This window comes from Melanerpes formicivorus, unplaced genomic scaffold (genome assembly GCF_026170545.1).
Source record: "Melanerpes formicivorus ecotype bairdi unplaced genomic scaffold, bMelFor1.0.p_v2 SCAF_3, whole genome shotgun sequence".
Lineage (NCBI taxonomy): Eukaryota > Metazoa > Chordata > Aves > Piciformes > Picidae > Melanerpes > Melanerpes formicivorus.
The window spans coordinates 39,782,120-39,795,625 of NW_027142355.1; the positions used below are offsets into that span (position 1 = coordinate 39,782,120).

At 49.2% G+C, this 13,506-nt stretch overlaps 2 protein-coding genes across 6 annotated transcripts in view; one reads left to right on the plus strand and one right to left on the minus strand.

Annotated features, from left to right (window-relative positions):
* Positions 1–1,954, minus strand: part of METTL25 (methyltransferase like 25) — a 90,973-nt gene extending 89,019 nt beyond the window's left edge. For 4 of the 5 annotated variants that reach the window (XM_068170533.1, XM_068170538.1, XM_068170530.1 and 1 more), the window contains exon 1: positions 1,508–1,954. In XM_068170533.1, coding sequence (XP_068026634.1) covers positions 1,508–1,766 — 259 coding nt within the window. In that variant the 5' untranslated portion in view covers positions 1,767–1,954. The remainder of the gene's footprint in view (positions 1–1,507) is intronic. The other variant, XM_068170529.1, reaches the window with a different exon arrangement.
* CCDC59 (coiled-coil domain containing 59) lies at positions 1,784–12,408 on the plus strand. Its single transcript, XM_068170546.1, has 4 exons — positions 1,784–2,046; positions 2,377–2,599; positions 7,205–7,304; positions 12,174–12,408. The coding sequence occupies exons 1-4, from the start codon at positions 1,914–1,916 to the stop codon at positions 12,333–12,335; spliced, it is 618 nt and encodes a 205-aa protein (XP_068026647.1). The 5' UTR covers positions 1,784–1,913; the 3' UTR covers positions 12,336–12,408.
* Positions 12,409–13,506: the final 1,098 nt, after the last annotated feature.

Sequence of the window (13,506 nt, forward strand, 5' to 3'; positions counted from 1 at the left end):
TGCTCCAAATCAGTTCTGACTCTAACATTAATTGTCAAGACCATTAAACCATTCTTTCCTTGCCTGCTTCCCAATACTTCTGCTTGCTGCCTAGACCAGTCCTGTTTCCATCTGTCTCCCAAATTCATAATCCAGTCTTTTTCATGCACTAATAAATTGTGTATGTGTGTGTGTCTTTCCCCAGACAGATCAATCCTTTGAGTCTTACAGTTAATATTTTGGAGGTCTTTAGATCCATGAGAGAAATGTTACAAGTAGTAACTTACAGCTCTTCAGCCTCCTTCCAAATCCAAATCATTATCTTTGTCTTCTATGCCAAGAGGTGCACAGCTCCACGTGCTACTTTCTGTGCATCCTTCCATTACACTCAACATGCCTTCCTGTCCCCTGTGTCATTTAGTATAGCATTTCAGAGCTAATGCTATGTGAGAGCTATCTACACCCCATCAGCTTTGAAATGACACAGGGTTTTCTCAGCCAAAGGCTTTGTCAGAGATTTCACCTGAGCTTGGAAACTGATCTCCCGGCTTGGGCTCAATCCCTCTCCCCAAATGCCATGCCTTTCAGATGCTTTATCTTCATTTCTGTGCCCTGTCTGAAAGCATTGCTAATGCTATGCTTTCCTTCTGCTTGGATCGCAGTAAATTCAGTAATACAGTTTCAGAGCTGGCCTCCACCTGAGTTACTTGAAAACGACCAAAAATATGAATAGCTTCTTAAATAGATCTTGTCAGAAATAAAACTGCTCTCTGTCTTCCTCTGCCAGACACTCGTTATTGCAGACATACAGAAAAGTGATGTTCAAGCCCTTTCCAGCTGCCCTCCACATTTCCAGAGTTTTACATCTTTAAACACTTGTGGAGAGGTCCTTGCTGGTTCCTTTTATGCTTTCAGAAATTAGGCAGAGAAGGGGCCTGACAGTTACCATTTACATTTCATTTCTAAGGGAACGGGATGAAATTTGTAAGACGCCACCATCGCCACAGCAGTCGCTAGCAAGAGCCTCCCAAAGTGCAATTCCTCCCTCCACGGCTCCATTTCATCTCGACTGCGGTCGCCCTGGAAAAGATGAGCGTTGCTGGTGCAAAGAGGGGCACGGAAAGCCTAACCGGGCTTCAGCTGGATGCAGACCGCACGGAACCACAGCATGGGAAACGGCCACAGGAAAGCAGCGCAGCACAGCGGTGTGAAACTCTCCTGGTTTCATAAGGCAAGGAAAACATTGCTTTTTAAAGAGGAGGACGATGAGGAGGTTTTGAGATGGAGAGAAGGAACCGGTGTCAAGTACAGAGCATCAGGCAGCTGGGAGAGAGGTGCCATTAGAGGCTGACAGGTGGCCTCAGCAGCCTAGGGACAACGGGAGGCGGTCACAACTCCCTGAGCAACGGTGCCGTGAACGCTACCGGCACCGTGCTCCGACGGCTCCACCGCCCACCGCAGGGGCCCTGCGGGCCCGCTGACCCTCGAACCCCGTCCCCTTCCCGGCGGAGCTGCCGCCCCGACTCACCCCACAGCGCCGCCGCACCGCCGGAGGCCTCCGCGAGGGGGCGCCGCGACGCCAGCGGCCCGGCGGCGCGCAGCGCCTCCAGTACGTCGGCGGGGCGCGGCGCCACCAGCTGGTCCCACAGCCCGCGCGTGTAGAACTCCACCGTGTGCGCGCGGCACAGCGGCAGCGCGCGCTCCAGGAACCGCGCCACGCGCCGCAGCGTCTCCGCCGCCGCCGCCGGCGACGGCTGAGGCGGGAGCGCGCGAGGCGGCCGCGACATAGCGCCGCGGCTGCGGCCTCCGCCCGCCTCGTCGAGGCTGCCGGCCGGCTCGCCGCCGTCGCCTACGGAGTCGAGTAAATAGAGCGTCGAGCGAGGGCGGCGGCGAAGCGCGGTGACGTCGTCTCGCTGCGCGACGCCAGGGGAGCGATGGCGGCTTCTCGGGACGGCGGGCGCGGGACGGCGGCCGTCAAAAATGCAGGGGCGGCCGCCCGCGGTCCCCGCCGAAAGCGGCAGTGGAGACCTGCCTTGCTGCGCGACGTCATGGGCAGCGTCCAGGAGGGTGAGTCGGGCGTGGGGCAGCCTGAAGTGGCGCCGTGGTGGGAGGGACTGCGCTGATGCGGGCTGCGTGCAGGAGCAGTTAAGTTATGTGGACATCTGTAAACCCACGTGTCCTGATGGCATGCGCCCCAGGGTGCTGAAGGAGCTGGCGGAGGTCATTGCCAGACCACTCTCCAGCACCTTTGGTAAGTTCTAGGATTCTATGAAAATTAGCAGAAGCATTGGCTTTTTCTGTTTTAGAATGAAAAGAGACTGAGACGGTCCTGGTAGCGCCGAGCTGCGCCTGCTTCCGTGCAGCCGCGCTGAGCTCCCTTTCCCCTTGTGCTTTCAGGGCGAGGATTTGCGTTTCGGAGAAAACAGAAGATCGAAAGGCAGTACAAGAAATTCTTGAGAAGGGGCAGGAAGGCAGATCCACAGCAGGATGATCAGTTCACCGAAACCTACCCAGAGCACTTGAAACATCTTTACCTGGCTGAGGAGGAAATGCTTAAGAAACGGCGCAGGGCTCCGGGTGAATCACATGTATCGGAAGGCAAACTGGATGAAGCAGGAGAGTAAGTGTTTTACATTGGCCTCTAAACCCAAAAACTGGTTACCATCATTAAAGAGTTCAGGTCTTGCACTTGGACTTAAGTATGATGGTTTGTCTTGCTAAAAGAATGCTGATGGATCCCAAGTATTCTTCCTAATTGTTAGAAAATGCAAACATAAGCTTGGCTGTGTTTGCATCAGAATCAGAAATCCGGGGTTGGAGTGGCTGGAGAGCAGCCAGGCAGAAAGGGACCTCAGGGTGCTGATTGACAGTAGGCTGAACATGAGCCAGCAGTGTGCCCAGCTGGCCAAGAAGGGCAGCGGCATCCTGGCCTGCATCAGAAATAGTGTGGCCAGCAGGAGCAGGGAAGTCATTGTGCCCCTGTGCTCAGCACTGCTTAGGCCACACCTTGAGTCCTGTGTCCAGTTGCGGGCCCCTCAATTTAAGAAGGACATTGAGACTCTTGAATGTGTCCAGAGGAGGACAACGAGAATGGTGAGACCTCTGGAGCACAGCCCTGTGAGGAGAAGCTGAGGGAGCTGGGATTGTTTAGCCTGGAAAAGAGGAGGCTCAGGGGAGACCTCATTGCTGTCTACAACTACCTGAAGGGAAGTTGTAGCCAGGTGGGGGTTGGTCTCTTCTCCCAGGCAACCAGCACCAGAACAAGGGGACACAGTCTCAAGCTGTGCCAGGGAAAGTTTAGGCTGGAGGTGAGGAGAAAGTTCTTCACAGAAAGAGTTGTTGGTCATTGGAGTGGGCTGCCCGGGGAGGTGGTGGAGTCACCATCCCTGGAGGTGTTTAGGAGGAGACTTGATAGGGTGCTTGGTGCCATGGTTTAGTTGATTAGATGGTGTTGGATGATGGGTTGGATGTGATGATCTTGCAAGTCTCTTCCAACCTGGTTAATTCTATTCTATTCTATTCTATTCCATTCCATTCCATTCCATTCCATTCCATTCCATTCCATTCCATTCCATTCCATTCCATTCCATCCAAAGTCCCTATCCCAAGGTCAGCATTGCTCAGAGTGGCTGGTTTTTATACCCTTTGTTATCAATCACTTTTAATCAGTAAAATACAACCATATATATAAGGTAAATTTTTTTCCCAGTATGAGGTGCCAGCATGTCAAGGAGGTGTTTTCTGCAGCATGTTCCAATCAAAGGGTTTCAACGTGAGGATGTTGTTCCTGGCACACAAGGATTGTTATTGTTTTGCTCTATGCAGCATGCAGCTGGTCAGCTTGAAAGTGTTTTGCAGTCCCATGCACTCTTCACCCCTCCTGCAGCTGCCCTCAGAACAGTGGCTGCAAGAGTTATTACCCTTTTGTGGTGTGGCCTAGTTTGGGGGAGAGGATTTTAATGATGAACTTTAAAGTAATAGGAAATGGAGGATTTGGTAAAAAAATAATAGGGATGTCATGATAATTTGACAGTGATGCTTGGGGTTTGGTGTGGTTTGTCTTAAATCCATGCATAATAACTGGGAGAAGTCAAATGGAGTTTTTCATTTGTGGGCTAATAAGTATCAGGCAACTGCAACCATTTTTTCCCTGTCTGACAGTAATTGCCTGTGAAGTCTTGGTTAGCTGTGTCACTGAAATGAAAAGCACAGCCACCCAGGTCCAACACTGTCATAGCAGTGTTTTCAAACTGCATTCAAGTACAGTCACTGGAATAATGCCCTTTTGTACTCATTACAGGGAGTGTACAAGTCTTTGAATTTACTGAGAAGGATGCCTGGGAGAGGAGCGAAATGCAGGAGGATCTAAACCCAGCAGTAGGATGAAAACTAGAGTTTTGTCTGGAATAGGCAGCTGATTTGTGAGGATGTCTGAAATAGAACTGGTATTTTTTGACAGGAGAGTGTGTTATTTTATCTTGAGCTATGGTGATTGGATGGCAAACCAGAAGCCATAATTCTGCCAAAGTGTGACTGCTAATCTGTGGGGGGGTGTGGTGAACTCTAGTCTGTAAAACAGACTTCATTGTTCGATGGGACCTGTCATCAGCAAGTTTGCAGATGACACCAAGTTAGGAGCAGATGTATGTCAGTTACAGGGTAGAAAGGCTCTGCAGAGGGACCTTGACCGACTGGACAGATGGGCAGAGTCCAATGGGATGGCATTCAACAAGTCCAAGTGCCGAGTGCTGCACTTTGGCTACGGCAATCCCATGCAGAGCTACAGGCTGGGGTCAGAGTGGCTGAGAGCTCCCAAACAGAGAGGGACCTGGGGGTGCTGATTGACAACCGCCTGAATATGAGCCAGCAGTGTGCCCAGGTGGCCAAGAAGGCCAAGGGCATCCTGGCCTATATTAGGAATAGTGTGGCCAGCAGGAGCAGGGAAGTCATTGTGCCCCTGGACTCTGCATTGGCTAGGCTGCACCTTGAGTACTGTGTCCAGTTCTGGGCCCCTCAGTTTAAGAAGGACATTGAGAGACTTGAAGGTGTCCAGAGAAGGGCAACAAGGCTGGGCCTTGAGCACAGGCCTGTGAGGAGAGGCTGAGGGAGCTGGGATTGTTTAGCCTGGAGAAGAGGAGGCTCAGGGGTGACCTCATTGCCCTCTACAACTACCTGAAAGGTGGCTGTAGCCGGGAAGGGGTTGGTCTCTTCTCCCAGGCAGCCAGCACTAGAACAAGGGGACACAGTCTCAAGCTGTGCCAGGGGAGGTTTAGACTCGAGGTGAGGAGGAAGTTCTTCACCGAGCGAGTCGTTCATCATTGGAATGTGCTGCCCAGGGAGGTGGTGGAGTCACCATCCCTGGAGGTGTTCAAGAGGGGATTGGATGTGGCACTTGGTGCCATGGCCTAGTCATGGGGTCTGTGTTGATAGGTTGGTCTCGATGATCCTCGAGGTCCTTTCCAACCTAAGTTATACTGTGATACTGTGATACTGTAAAGCAAGACTTTGTAAGGTAAGTCTGTCTTTAGCATACGTCGCGATTGAAATAGTTTGGGAGTGGAGATGGCAAGGTGCCATTGCAGGGTATCACCACAAGGTGGCGCTGAGAAGACAGCAGCGATTTTTATTCTCCCTAAGAGTATTTCTAAAAGAAAGAGCAAATGTTCATTTCTCTTTCCTTTTAATCGTCTGTCTGAAAGCTCAGAGATGGTGATGGCTGAGTTTCAACTTTTTGTGGTGGAACAGAGTAATGAAAAACTTGTTTTGGGGACAATGGTTAAATATTTAGCAAGGCTTGTATTTTTCAAGTGTGAAATGTCTTTGTTGCCACGCTGTTTATTTAATGGCTTTAGTGTGATTCAGAAAGGAGAAACAAAATAGAATTAAATAACCAGAAGAATCCACTCAAAGCAGTGTGACAGTAAATGCCAGGAAAATGGCACTGGGTTTCTTTTACTGCTTTAATTAATGGAAGATACCTGGGCAGTTTCTTGCAGTGAAACTTGGAAGGAACATGATTTGAGTTTCTAATTTCAGGACATTAAGGACAACAGTATGCCATGCCCTCCAAGAAACAGCTCTCAGAAAGGCATCATTACTACACTGCTTTTTCACTTTGCCATGTCAGCCTGGCTTCTCTGGCAGGGAGTCTGCTAACAGCGGGCTGTCCTCCTGTCTCTGCAGTTGTATCCATATGCTGAAGCTAGAAGGAGATAGTACAGCTATAAACTAGTGCATTCATTTTTCCCTAGCTCTCATGAGCCCATATGATGAGGGGAAAAAACTCTCTCTCTGTTTAAACCCTTCAAACTTCACAAAACACCATCTATTTGAAGATCCAGCAGATAAAGTATGTGTGTTAGTAAAAGCTGTATGCAGTCCAGTCTTTGCTATACCCAGCATTGGTATAAGAGTTTAGTTTGCTGTGTTTTCATGCTAGCTGCTCACTACATGCTGTATAAAGGTGTTGAGTAGAATAGAATAGAATTAACCAGGGTGGAAAGGACCTTTGAGTCCAACCTATCACCAACACCATCTAATCAACTAACCCATGGCACCAAGTGCCCCATCCAGTCTCTTCCTAAACACCTCCAGTGATGGTGACTCCACCACCTCCCTGGGCAGCACATTCCAATGGGCAATCACTCTCTCTGTGAAGAACTTCTTCCTAACATGCAGTCTAAACCTCCCCTGGTGCAGCCTGAGACTGTGTCCTCTTGTTCTGGTGCTGGTTGCCTGGGAGAAGAGACCAGCCCCCACCTGGCTACAACCTCCCTGCAGGTATTTGTAGACAGCAATAAAGTTAGAGTGAAGCAAATAGTATCATAGTATAGTATCATAGTATCATTCAGGGTTGGAAGGGACCACAAGGATCATCTTGTTCCAACCTCCCTGCCATGGGCAGGGACACCCCACACTAGATCAGCCTGGCCAGAGCCTCATCCAGCCTGCTCTTAAACACCTCCAGGGATGGGGCCTCGACCACCTGCCTGGACAACACATTCCAGGGTTTCACCACTCTCATGGTGATCATCCAGTGTAGAAGGGTGAGCCTTCTGAAAAATGTATTTCTGATCAACTTCCCCCAAAATGCAAAGAAATCCAAGCAAAAACCAACAGTGGAAGCATGGAAGACTGTGCTCTGATTCTGCAGGCACTGTGAGATATGTCTTTATGTCTGCTTGGTGATATTCCACATCTGAGGTGCATGTGCTTTTTCTTATAGGTCAGTGAAAATTGAAAGGAAGTTTAAGAAGAAAACAGCCAACCAGAAGGCAAAGGAAGAATATGAGAAAATACAAGCTGAGCGTGCTAGAAAGAAAGAGGTAAGTGTTAAAGGGAGGTATTTACTGGTTGTAGACAATGACTGTATGAATACCATTCCTGTCAAGTTCTTCATCTGGAGAAGAGGAGGCTCAGGGGAGACCTTAGTGCTCTCTACAGCTACCTGAAGGAAGGCTGTAGACAGGTGGGGGTTGGTCTCTTCTCCCAGGCAACCAGCACCAGAACAAGAGGACACAGTCTCAAGCTGCACTAGGGGATGTTTAGGCTGGATGTTAGGAAGAAATGCTCCATAGAGAGAGTGATTGCCCATTGGAATGTGCTGCCCAGGGAGGTGTTTAGGAAGAGACTGGATGAGGCACTTAGTGCCATGGTTGAGTTGATTAGATGGTGCTGGGTGATAGGTTGAACTTGGTGATCTCAGAGGTCTTTTGCAACCTATTCTATTCTATTCCATTCCATTCCATTCCATTCCATTCCATTCCATTCCATTCCATTCCATTCCATTCCATTCCATTCTATCTGGACCCAAATAGGACCCTAGGAAAAGAAGAAAGGTATTGTTATTTCAGCCTGTTTCAACTTGACAGTAGTACCCAGGCAGATAGGTGTTCAAAGCTGTCATTCTCTTTGTTCTTGCTGTTTTTGTCTTGCAGTTGCCGTTAGCACAATTTTGTTAGGTCAGTTGGTACCTCAAGAAAACTGAGAGCTTGATCTGTGTGTCCCAGTGGATTACACTAGACCTCTTAAGTACTACAGAAGGAGAAGTAATAGCAATACTGTCATCTTGCAATGAGAAGTGAAATATCCTTCCTATATAGGAAGGATATTTCTCCTTCCTAAGATATTTCTTTCCTAAGATATTTCCTTCCTAGGAAAGATATATCACAGTATCACCAAGGCTGGAAGAGACCTCAAAGATCATCAAGTCCAACCTGTCACTCACAGACCTCATGACTAAACCATGGCACCAAGTGCCACGTCCAGTCCCCTCTTGAACACCTCCAGGGATGGGGACTCCACCACCTCCCTGGGCAGCACATTCCAATGACGAACGGCTCTCTCAATGAAGAACTTCCTCCTCACCTCGAGCCTGAAGTTCCCCTGGTGCAGCTTGAGACTGTCTCCTCTATCCTGTTTAAGAAGGATATTTACACTGGACATTAGGAAAAGTTTTTTTCATGGCAAGAGTGGTCAGGCATTGGAATGTGCTGACCAGGGTGGTGGTTGAGTCCCCAAGCCTGGATGTGTTTAAAGGTGGCTTGGTTGTGGTGCTTGGGGCTGTGGTTTAGGGGTGGAGCTTGTAGAGCAGGGTTCTGGGTTGGACTTGGTGATCCTGAGGGTCTTTTCCAACCTGAATGTTTTCTGTGATTCCTTATGGTGTTTCTATCATGCTGTCTTCTTTTGCACTTTGACCAACAGTGAAACAATTAAATAGTATTCACAGCTAAAATGTTTAGTACTTTTTATCTCCTTCAGGCTTAGTGGGACTTACAGGGCATATCTTAAGATTATGGTTTAATAGCACAGTTGAGTTACTAATTTAAGGCATCCTTATGTAACAGGTCCTATCCTCTCCCAGCATGTTATTGCAGTGGCAATTGGCAGGTATTGTGGCATTGTGTAAGTTGTGTGTCTTGCTGACACACTGTGTTTCAGTAACTCCTGTATAAATATTGCATAAACACAAAGCTGGGCAAAGCATTACTTCTGCAGTTTAGCTGTATTGAAGAACTGGAGTAGTTTTATGCAAGCTGAGCTGTGATTCTGGGTGAGCTACATGGTTGTTGAACTGAGAGCTGCTTTTATGAATATTAGATAAAGATCATGCTGGAAGAAATCAGTGTTATGTTCAGCTTGCTTAGAGAAAAATAGGAGCAAGCAAAAACCCAGCAAGCCTGTAAGGAGTTTTCTTCAGCAGCATGTGAGACTTTCCTGAGGGAGATGTCAACAGCTTCAGGCTTATTTCATAGAATCAGAATGGTTTGTGTTGGAAGGGACCTTAAAGATCATCTAGTTCCAACACTCCTGCCATAGGCAGAGAAACCTTCCACTGGACTGGGTTGCTCAAAGTCCCTGTCCAACCTGGGCTCAAACACTTCCAGGGAGGGGGCATCCCCAGCTTCTCTGAACAACCTCTTCCAGTGTCTCACCACCCTCACTGGAAGGAATTTCTTCCTAATGTCCAGTCTAAATCTACCCTCTTACAGCTCCAGTCCATTTCCCCTCATTCTAGCACTACAAGCCCTTGTAAAAAGTCCCTTCTCACCCTTCTTGTAGTACCCCTTCCAAATACTGGAAGGCTGCTGTAAGGTCTCCCCTGGAGCCTCCTCTTCTCTGGCTTGAACAGCCTCAACTCTCTCAGCCTGTCCCCATAGGGCAGGTGCTCCAGCCCTCTGATCATCTTTAAGGCCTTCCTCTGGATGTGCTCTAACTGTCAGATGTTCCTTTTATGCTGGGGGTCCCAGGATTAAATGCAGTACACCAGGTGGGGTCCCATGAGAGCAGAGGGGCAGAACCATCTCCCTTGACCTGCTGTTTGCATGACATTGTTTGCTGTGTGTCTGAGGGGTAAACTGATGTGGTTGTAGGGAATTCAACCAGGATTTGGCCCACATCCTTTCTGCACAAAGTTTTTCAGTGTCTAGTGGCCACATGAAGATTGTTGGTGTGGGTCACATCTGTATACTCCAAGCCAACAAGGATATGAAACAAGCATGGCCCAAGGGCTCAGGGCAGAGCACACCCTTTGCATGACAGCCATGGGCCTCCTTCTCCAATCCAACCCTCCATGCAGCGATGCAAGAGGGGGATGTGCCACAGGGATTGCACAATGCTCCTGACCCGCTGCACTTCAGCATCCCCAGGGAGCCCAGACTTGTCCCCTGGCCAAAGGGCAGGGCTCTGCAGCTGTGCTGCTGGGGCAGCAGCAGTGCGTGGGACACTGGACCAGCCTGGGATGCTCAGAGCACAGGCACTGCAGTGAAGACACCAAGTCAGCAGGTTCAGGGGCTGGGGTGCAAGGTAGGCAAACATTTAGGGTGCAAAGATGATGGGTGGAAAGAAGAAAAGGAGAGGAAGTAGTCTGGTTTTACAGACAAAGCTTTAACCAAAGGATAGGTGAAATCTTGGGGTGGTCTGAAGGCTGTAAAATGCCAGCTGCAAACCTGGAAGAGAGGTTCTCCTCATTTATAAGCTCTTGCAGTTGCTAGAGGCTATTTTTGCAGGAGGAAAGTCTTGTAAATGCAACTCCCTTGTCCAGCGGTTTACCAGCACCCCATCTGATGGATCAGTCCTCCAGCAGAGGCACATCTGTTCACTAATTGGCCCTGCTTCCCCTTTGCACAACTATTCTGGCTGAGATCAACACATGATTGTCTGGTCCACAAGCAGCCCCCATGCGGCCCCAACACGAGGTGCGGTTTGTTGTGGCAGAGGAGAGGCAAAACCTGTTATATTATATTTAATATATTTGGGCAGTCCAAACAGTAGCTAAGTACTGCAGTGATGGTAATCATTTGTGTGCAACAGTGGTAGGATGATCACATACTTTTTACCCCCATGATGCTACCCAGAGGGACCTTGGCAGGCTGGAGCGGTGAGCCCAAGCCAACCTCATGAAGTTCAGCAAGGCCAAGTGCAAGGTCCTGTGTCTGGGTTGGGGCAATCCCAAGTATATAGGCTGGGCAGCAACTGGCTTGAGAGCAGAAAAGGAATTGGGGCTGCTGGTGGACAAGAGGCTTAATATGAGCTGCCAGTGTACACTTGCAGAAAGCCAATTGTATCCTGGGCTGCATCAGAAGCATAGCCAGCAGGTCGAGAGAGGTGATTCCCCCTTTCTACTCCACTCTGTTGAGACCCTGCATGGAGTACTGTGTCCAGCTCTGGAACCCCTAAGATCTGGGTGTGCTGGAATGTGTCCAGAGAAGGGCCATGTGGATGATCAGGGGGCTGGAGCTCCTCTTCTGTGGAGACAGAGAGAGAGTTGGGGTTGTTCAGTCAGGAGAAGAGAAGGCTCTGAGGAGATCTTACTGTGGCCTTCCACAATCAGGGGCCTACAAGAAAGCTGATGAGGGACTTGGTAAGGTGTCAGGTAGTGATAGAGCTAGGGGGTAGTGATAGAGCTAGGAGGTTCTTCACCATGAGAGTGGTGAAGCCCTGGAATGGGTTGTCCAGGGAGGTGGTCGAGGCCCTGTCCCTGGAGGTGTTTAAGCCCAGGCTGGATGAGGCTCTGGCCAGGCTGATCTAGTGTGGGGTGTCCCTGCCCATAGCAGGGGGGTTGGAACTAGATGATCCTTGTGGTCCCTTCCAACCCTGACTGATACTATGATACTATGAATGGAGCAAAACTAGAAGAGGATAGATCATATTGGATGTCAGGAAGAAGTTCTTCCCCATGAGGGTGGTGAGACACCGGAACAGGTTGCCCAGGGAGGTGGTGGAAGCCTCAATGCTGGAAGCTTTTAAGCCCAGGCTGGATGTGGCTGTGAGCAACCTGATCCAGTGTGAGATGTCCCTGCCCATGGGAGGGGGGTTGGAACTGGATGGTCTTCGAGGTCCCTTCCAACCCTGACAGTTTCATGATTCGATGATGATTCTGTGATTCTACATAGGCTAATGTTTAGAATCACTTAGCTTGTCATTTAAGGAGAAAAGCCAAGGAGCTCATTGCACAGGAATGAAGCAGTATGTATTTTAGCTACAAACCTGCTTGCAGGATGTTCTGCCAAAGAAGAACTTGTCTCTTCTCCTGAAGCGTTAGGCAGTGCAATGTTTTGATGCAGTATCTTTGATTGCCAGTACCTTTGCAGAAGTCATTTTTATTGCTTATAGACAGCTCCATAGTTACAGGAAGTATTTACCTTATGAAAGGCTTATATTATGGTTTCATACTTGTGTCTGTTTAATTGCAGGAGGCAGAGAAAAGAAAGCAACAAAGAGAAGAAGCTCAGCGGTTGTACAAGCAAAAGAAAATGGAAGCTTATAAAGTACTGAGTAAGAAGACAAAAAGAGGACAGCCAAATCTCAACTTACAAGTGGAGTTTCTGCTTCAGAAAATACAGCAAAACACATAGACCTCTGCATATGTTTTAATTGGACAGTTTATTAAATGACTTATAACAAATAATGCCTTGCCTCCATATGGCTTTTGTCACTGGCTTGACTTATCCCATCAGTCCAATACTGGAGGATCTTCATCCTGAAATACGTGTGCTGTGCTGAGTGAGGGGGAGCTGGGACCTCTGTGAGAAATGATCTCTAGTTCTAGACTTAAAGTCTATTAACTATGTAATATCCCAATCCTAATACTAGAGGCTAGTGCCCTCTGAAGATGAATCTGCTTGCTGTAAAGAATGCTTTCCTAGCTCCTAACACTTCCCACAATTGTGACTACTAAAATTCTGCTTGCTTCAGAGCAGTAAAATGAACTGCCTAGGCTAGGAGTGTTTTGTGTGCTGTTGGATAGGATTTTGCCCATGAAAACAGAGAGCACAGACTGTGTCACAGTATCACCAAGGTTGGAAGAGACCTCAAAGATCCTCGAGTCCAACCTGTCACCACAGACCTCATGACTAGACCATGGCACCAAGTGCCACATCCAATCCCCTCTTGAACCCTTCCAGGGATGGTGACTCCACCACCTCCCTGGGCAGCACATTCCAATGACGAACAACTCGCTCAGTGAAGAACTTTCTCCCCACCCTGAGCCTAAACTTCCCCTGGCGCAGCTTGACACTGTGTCCTCTTGTTCTGGTGCTGGTTGCTTGAGAGAAGAGACTACCTCCCTCCTGGCTACAACCTCCCTTCAGGTAGTTGTAGAGGGCAATGAGGTCACCCCTGAGTCTCCTCTTCTCCAGGCTAAACAACCCCAGCTCCCTCAGCCTCTCCTCACAGGGCTGTGCTCAAGGCCTCTCCCCAGCCTTGTTGCCCTTCTCTGGACACCTTCAAGTGTCTCAATGTCCTTCTTAAACTGTGGGGGCCAGAACTGGACACAGGACTCAATGTGTGGCCTACCCAGTGCAGTGCACAGGGGCAGAATGACCTCCCTGCTCCTGCTGGCCACACTGTTCCTGATACAGGGCAGGATGCCCTTGGCTGCCTGGGCACACTGCTGGCTCATGTTCAGCCTACCATCAGCCAGCACCCCCAGGTCCCTCTGCCTGGCCGCTCTCCAGCCACTCTGCCCCCAGCCTGTAGCGCTGCCTGGGGTTGTTGTGGCTGATGTGCAGAACCCAGCACTTGGAT